Source organism: Oncorhynchus nerka, linkage group LG18 (genome assembly GCF_034236695.1).
Source record: "Oncorhynchus nerka isolate Pitt River linkage group LG18, Oner_Uvic_2.0, whole genome shotgun sequence".
NCBI classification, from domain to species: Eukaryota; Metazoa; Chordata; class Actinopteri; order Salmoniformes; family Salmonidae; genus Oncorhynchus; species Oncorhynchus nerka.
The window spans coordinates 43,058,354-43,066,514 of NC_088413.1; the positions used below are offsets into that span (position 1 = coordinate 43,058,354).

Below are 8,161 nucleotides of genomic sequence, written 5' to 3' on the forward strand. Positions count from 1 at the left end.
TCCACACAGGAGAACCGTTTTTGGTTCCAGGAAGAACCCTTTTTTGTTCCAGGTAGAACCCTTTTGTGTTCAATGTAGAACCCTCTGTGGAAAGGGTTCTACATGGAACCCAAAAGGTTTATTCAAAGGGTTCTCCTATGGGGCCATCCGAAGAACCCTTTGGGGTTCTATATAGCACCTTTTTTTCTAAGAGTACACACAACAAGCTGGTCAGATGCTGTAGAAAACCCCAGCAGAAGTCTCTCAGAGGTGAGAAGACAATCGTTTTTTTCTCGTCCTCCTTTTCCATTGCAACGCACCTTTGCAGTAGAGTCTGTACCGGTACTCCCTGTATATAGCCTTGCTATTGTTTTTTTTTACTGCTGCCCTTTAATTATTTGTTACTTTTATTTCTTATTTTTGTAGGTATTTTTCTTAAACCTGCATTGTACGTTTTATTAAGAAAGTTTTAAGTAAGCATTTCACTGTTGTATTCGGCGCATGTGACACATGAAATGTGATTTGATTTGAGTATTTTTCTCTTATTGTAATGAGCTGGGCTAAAACAGCCCAAAGTCGCCAGCACCACACAGCGTGCCATGCCTCAACACTCTAAAGCTAAGCCTGAGCGCACCTCCCGTCTCACCTAAGGTCTTTGCTGAATTTGTAATTAAAATGTTGCTGAACGCAGGCTTCCACACTCAGCTACTTCTGCCTCAAAAAAAAAAAACAACAACACTTCTCCTTTTTGGGGGTAGAAGCGACTGAGTAATGTGCTAAGGATTTTAGAAAAGTGGAGAAACTAGTTTCAATAAAAGATGTCCATACATTTTTAGGATAAAAAATTGCCAAGCCAGCCAAGACAATGAGGAGGTCTGAGGAGGAGGAGGCGGCGTAATTGATCAAGCTTTGGAGGTCAGATGGTGAGAGCGAGAGGGCTATGGAGAGAGAGAGGGCTAAAGAGAAAGAGGGCGAGAGAGAGATGTCGCTTCAGGCAATGGAATGTCCCAGATGAAGGGGGGGGGGGGGGGGGGTCGACAAGTTGCTTCAGCTATCACACAAGTAGTAAAATCAGTTATATGGATAAAAAAAGTTATTGTCTAGCCCTGCACACACACAAACTCAGAATATACCCTCTTCCCCAGTCAGCATTTTGCTGTAATGGAATAACTGCTGTGGCGCTGTCAGAGAAGGGTCCCGAATAATTGCAAAATAGCTGCACACTTATAAGTTCCCACACGCTCCCACCAAAACACACCAGCACTATGCAGCCCAGTAATTAAATTGTATCAGAGGACCAATAGAGCCCTATTGACACCCTTCTCTCTCCCTCTCTTCCCTCCTCTCCAAACTCTACCCCTTTTCCCCCCTCTTCTCATCCCCTTTCCCCAGCGGACAGCTACACCACAGAGTTATTACTGCCAATCAGCTAATGCACCTGATGGCTTTGAAGAAGACTCTCTACAATTAGCAGCTATTAGCACTGGGTCCCTAATCCGAGCCAGAAATATGGCAAAGCACAGGAGAGAGGAGAGGAGAGTGGGTCTTTTTCGCTGTACAGTTTTTTCTCCATCTGTTCTCTAGTCTTTTTCTCTTTTGACCCTGTGTTTGCTTCTCTTGCTTTATGTCCCTTTTCCCTTCAATAAATTATATTAAGAGCTGCTTTAAGATTGCGGTTTACGCAGAGAGAGATTAATTAATAATCTACTCTTAAGGGAATTTCGTTCCTGGTTGCTTAAGGTTAGGGTAAAGAAATGCAGGTTCGAGTTTAGGGTTAGGGGTTTAGGTTTTAAGAACAAGTTCATTTATGTCAAAAGTGTAACTCACCATGGCCACCCCTTAGAGAGGCTGGCGAGCGGTAGATAGAGATGGGTGCAGATGAGTGATGCCGCGTCCCGTGGAGGTGATGCTCCGGGTGGGTATAGGACGTAGCCTGCTCCTGAGGTCCTGCGGCAGCCACGCTGTTATCCTGCCTCCCCCTGGGAGAAGAGCTCCACACAGACCCAGCTATACATCCCAGAGTCAGAGACCACATCCAGGGGCTCAGGCGCAGGCGGAGAGGACTGGGGTGGTGGTACATACCCCCTTCCCCGGAGCCCCGCGACAGCGCGAAACCGGAGGGACGAAGCATGATCCAAGCCCAAAGGACTGACAACAGATGTACGGCACGGGGGAAACTCTACTGAGACCAGGCTCATGATGGACACATCCCCATACTAGGACCACTACGAACCCACGTCCACTTGGTTTAGCTCCTGTACCCGTATTCAGGTCCGGCTTCAGTTTCAACTAAACACACAGCACTCCAGCTCGGAGTCGTTCCGGGGGAGAGGAGTCAGAGGATCTCTATATTGCTTTTACACCCCTTACACTGACATTGTGCCCGGAAAGCAATCGGAGGTTTCAATCTCCTACAGAATTTCCCAGAAGAACAGCAAATTTAAACTCAAATTAGAGAGCTATTCTCATGTTCTAAATTGTCCAAGGGGAAAGTACATTGGGTGTATCTTTCTTGCTCTCACAATCTTCACGCTCTTTGCCCCGAAGGTAAAGCAAAATAAGTGTTTTCTCCTTCTCGCGCTTCTCTTTTCCTCAAGGAAAGGAAAATCGGATGACTTTCTGTGTCTCCCTCTCTGGACCTTTGTGTGTCGTCGTGTACAGCTGCTGCTGCTCTTCTGGCTGAGAGCGTATCTGCTGCGCTCACTCTCTCGCTCTCTGATGTGGCGCACTCTGCGTGTGTCTCGAGCAGCTATCAGTCGCACATGGCAGAGCGCCGCTTGTCCCTTTCGCTCTCTCTCACACACACACACACACACACACACACACACACACACACACACACACACACACACACACACACGCACACACACACAATCAGCACAGACGAAGAGGAAAAATATAACCACCTGGTTTATCACCACTCATCCACATCCGTATAGAATAAATAACCACTGTTTTGAAAACAAAACAGCACATCTATCACCTAACATAAATACCACTTTCTCACTGTTTGCTCTGTGGCCACTGGTCCACTGTAGCGCTCCAAAGGTGCTGCAATATAGACACCATGGGCAGAAAATAAATCCCCTTTCTTTTCTCTTCTCTTCTGTGTGTCTCAGTGCCTCATACTCCTCTCTGGGGGGGAGGAGTGTGTGTGGGGGGGGGGTCCTGGTGATTCCACTCACCCCCTCTGTCTCAGGCTCAGCACCTGAACACAGCCTCCTGCTCTGAAAGAGAGAAGAAGGGATCCTAATCGGATCCTTCACTGGATACAGCAGGCAACAACACTGAGAGCATGAGTGAGAGAAGGGAGGTGCACAGGCAGACAGAGTGAGAGGAGGAGAGAGAGAGAGAGAGAGAGAGAGAGAGAGAGAGAGAGAGAGAGAGAGAGAGAGAGAGCTCAGGTGAAACAACACAGTGGGAATGGGATGGGAGGGTTCAAAAGGGTGGGTGGGTGGTGCAGAAGGAGAAAAAACAAAATGGGCCAGCTTAATGCAAATCCTCATAGAAAGCAGAGGAGGGGGTGGGGGTGGAGAGGACTGCTGCAGAGAAGGGCAACTAGCGGTGTTCAGGGGAGGGAGACAGAGTGAGAGGGAAAGAGATATGGAGAGAGAGGAGTGAGACAAAGTCGGAGAGAGGAGGATGAGACAGAGAGAAAGAGAGAGGGGGGACTAGAGAGAGAATACTGGAAATGTGGTAAAGAGAGAGAGAGACAGAACTAAAAGCTGAGTGTGGATATGCGCTGCCAGCTCAGCCGTCGACAGAATCGGAATCAAATCGCTGTCTCCAGCCACGTCCCGCGCGATGGCAAACCAAAACTGACAAGGGAATATTCTAATGGAAAAGCTTTTGATCCTAACTGCTTTTCCGCAGTCCTGTTCCCCTCTGATCGCATTAGGAAACCAGCGGCTCCCACCACGCTTCCCAAAATAGGAAATTAGGGAACACTAACGAGCTTAAGGTGCATGAGAACCACTGATGTTTCCACCCGTAATAGAACAAGGCTCTCGGAATCAAATTAGGACAATGCATTCGGTGCTATTTCAACCATCCATTTGTGACTTTTCCAAAGGAACTACTGGAAAGTGTAATGCTGATGCATGACATGGGAAATCAGATTAGGTCCTGGAACTACGTTTTTAATGTAAGCTTGTACCCACAATGATCTAATTCTCTTCATTTTTACATTTCAAAAATACATTTAACTAAGACCTGACACATGCATTGTAGTCTATGCATAATTCAGACATTTCTTGCATTTCAAAATGAAATAGCATTACAAACAAAATGCCAGGGAGTTCAGACCTCTGTTAATCTATGGTTCTATCAGGCAGAATCAGAATACAGTGTGTGTGTGTGTGTGTGTGTGTGTGTGTGTGTGTGTGTGTGTGTGTGTGTGTGTGTGTGTGTGTGTGTGTGTACTGTACCTATCTATCCATGGGCCAATGTGGGGCACTGGCTGCATGCAAATCTCGGCTTAATGGACATTCAAATTCCGAGGTGGGACTCCTGGTCTTTGGCTCTGGGTTTGATTATCTCTGTCTGTGCTCTACATCTCAAACAGAGAACTAGTCCACTATCGGGAATATCAAGAGTGCTCTGAGTAATGTCTACTCTTTCCTCTCCCTCTGTATTCAATGAGAGTCAATATTAAACAACAGAAACTGTCTGGGTTCAGTGATTGCTTGGTGTTCCTCTGGCCCAGTGTTCCTCAACTACATTCCTCGAGTACCCCCAACAGAACACATTTCTGTTGTAGCCTCGAACAAACTCACCTACTTCAACTCACTGAGGGCTTAATAATTAGTTGACAAGTTGTCCGTGGCTACAACAAAAATGTGCAGTGTTGGGGTTCTTGAGGACTGGAGTTGGGAAACATTGTTAAAGACAGCCAATTGACTCCATATTGCTCAGATGAGAAGCAGATTTCCAGTATGTGTCACTACCTGCTTATGGAGTCTCTTCATAACTTCATCCTAACCCTACGTGGTAACAATTATTCATGCAGGTCCTCATATAGAGAGTAGAAAGAAACGCGAGAAGAGAAATTGCATGTGTAAAGGGGGTTGAAAACCAATAACTGTGTAGGTTAAGTATCAAGAAGAAAAAAACCTCAGAGCTGGAAAGGTGCTCGTTTATCAGAACTGCTATTTTTCTGTCCCATTAAATTCAGACACAACTCTTTTGTCGAATACATTTGGCCCAAGGCAATACTAGAAGACAGGTTTTTCCAATGGTGGTACACAGAGAGGATATTTTGGGGGGGTTTGTTTATAATGAGTCGAAAACATGATTTATGTATCACAATAATAATCACGGGAATGATTGTCATTTCAGCTAGTGCATACAATCTACTAATGGAACATATAAATCAATAATTTGCATCCAGTGGTACAAATAGCTTTAATGTAGCTAGGATGAATATGTTCTTCTCATCCATCAACCATTTTCTTTATATGGTATATATGTTATACACTCAATATGCAACATATATATATATATATATTTTTCTATCTCTCTTACGAACATGTAGAAACACACACACAAAATGTCGGTTTATTTGCAGTTTTTAAATAACTAATTGAATTTGTCCAACTCATCATAGATAGGCGCAGAAAATGTGGTAATTAACTACAATGACCAGAATCCATTGCACCTACAGCTGCCTGTGGGCCAGCAGACAAATATGGAGAGGAAGAGCAATACAGAGACACGAGAGGGATAGAGAGCAGTTGCATCCCTGAAATTTCTAAGTTTGACATATTATTTTACTACACTGATTCCACAATTGAAAGTGAGTATATCCTAAATCTCTTGACTTTATTAGGAACATTTTTCATCTGATTTGGAAAACTATTTAGAGTCATTAAATCATATACGTAACAAAAGGTCAAAAAAATGTATTTGCTACATGTCTGTATTTGAATTGATATAATGTGGATTTGTGTTTTTTTCTCCTCTTATTTCTTTGTGGAATCCCTCTGGCTGTTATGTTTATGTTTTTCATGTTACTGTTTAATAAAAAATAAAAATAAATCTCTACAAAGGGGCCAGTTCTGGTCTAGAAGCATGATTTCAACTGCTCCTACAGTCTTGCTTCGGTACTGCAGTTTAACATACACGCGGCCCAGAAAGACAATTTCCATAGACAGCCACATAGACGAGTCAGATTAGAAAATTCCTAATAACGTCACCTTTGTGCAGAAAACATCGCTGAGACAGATTGTTCAAATACTCGTTGAGGACTATTTTTTTCTATCACTCACAGCCGAAGTTATTAAAATTTTAAATTTATCCAATGTCTGCCATGTTTTTTTTCTCCTGAAATTAGAAAATCGGCGCGCCTTGAGCTGCTCCCTGTGCATGCGCAATGAGTGCTAATGCGCATGTGATGTCGGTCCATAAATCAGCGTATGCGAACGCGAGTTGATTACCTTGAAAACAACAATCAGATTATCTTGGACGCAGTCTCCAGTTCTTTATACCTCAGTGATCTCTACATAACAATACATCTAATTGATTGATAGTTGTTATTTAGCTGTGTTAAAAGTATGCCTTATCTACATTGAAGAACTACTGAAATAGTGATTTTGTCAGACAGCAGGCAGCTAGCCAGCTAGGCTAGCCCACCAGCCTGAAGGATGCCTCTTCAGGGAGCACAGAGATACTTTAGCTGACTGGCTGGCTGCTACTACCTGAGCGGAGACGAGATGATGACTTGGAATTAAATAATAAGTCATCGAATAACATAAAAAGTGATATACACAATAACTGAAATATTTGACTAAAGTCAAATATTGGTTTATTAATAAGTGATAAGCAGTACATGGGCAACAACTACCATCATTGGGGTTTTATTAATGAAATAATAAAGACATCGTACTAAAAACAAATATGTAATATACACAACCAAAATATTTGAATTTAAAAAAAAGTAATGTGAATAAATATGGTTAGAGCCTAATAAGTGATACAGTAGTAATGGGCGTTCACTACCATCAATTATTCTATTCTGTGTTGTTACAGTGTTGAACCATCATAATGCATTTACCATTAAAAAACAACAAATCTAAAATGAAATTAAAAAATGTGATTCTTATTCAAAAACCGAAACGAAACCAAGCGCGCGCACACACACACACACACACACACACACACACACACACACACACACACACACACACACACACACACACACACACACGTGTGGCTAAGGCCTTCCTGCCAAACTTGCCACCCAGCTTGCAATGTACCCCTGACAGGAACTGTCACCATCTCCCTCCCCTCAATGCAATCTTCCACTAATTGTATGGAAACACATGAATCACTTTAAATGTGGTCATGAAATATGTAACAACACAAGCCTAACTGTAACTTATCCAGGTAACAAAACGGTTTGACCACTTTTCTTCTTGTCACTGGCAGAAGCACAGGTTTGGAGACTAAATATAGCATAACATTAATTCTGCTTTCTCTGTTAATGTGCAGGAATCTGCAAAGACAGTTCAAAATACTATTACCAAGTCCTAAAGACATACTTTTCATGATGTCGTGGGAAAGTTTACAAACCATCCAATTACATCCAGCATATAACCTGACCATGACGTCACAAAGTACATTATAATGTCACTGAAACCAATGTTGCCTTCTGGGGAAGTGCTATGTCAGATGTGATGGCGTAAAGCAGATAAAACATGTGTCTCCTCATGAATGGAGAGAGGAGATGGACGTGGTAAGGGCTAGAGAGGCTGATCTGTATGCATGAGAGACTGTTTGCTTCAGCTGGCCTGTCTTTTGTTTTGTTTCGCGCCTGAGGGGAAAGACTGGCATTTGAACTGCATGCTGGATACATTACAGGAGAGAGCTATGGTCAGCAGCATGCCTAGATAACGCTCCCAGTTTCACACCATGTCAATCTCTTGACTATACAGTCCGCTCTATGGGAAGGAGACAGAGCATGTGAATGGCAGACTACATTTATTACTACATTTGTTGACTGACCTACATGGTCTTAAACTCTGTCCACTAACGCTGATAGCACACATTTACATTTACATTTAAGTCATTTAGCAGACGCTCTTATCCAGAGCGACTTACAAATTGGACACGCAGTAGTTTTGGCTCAGTGCAGTCAAAATGCATGTGTTTGCATTTTGTGTTTAGTATCATATTGTACAACAGC

General features: G+C 43.1%; 1 protein-coding gene across 1 annotated transcript in view; it reads right to left on the reverse strand.

Moving 5' to 3' along the window:
- LOC135559454 (neurexin-3a-beta-like) overlaps nt 1-2,763 on the reverse strand; it is a 172,904-nt gene extending 170,141 nt beyond the window's left edge. Inside the window, exon 1 of the mRNA XM_029687506.2 lies at nt 1,807-2,763. Within this exon, the coding sequence (XP_029543366.1) occupies nt 1,807-2,110 (304 nt within the window). The 5' untranslated portion in view covers nt 2,111-2,763. The remainder of the gene's footprint in view (nt 1-1,806) is intronic.
- Nucleotides 2,764-8,161: the final 5,398 nt, after the last annotated feature.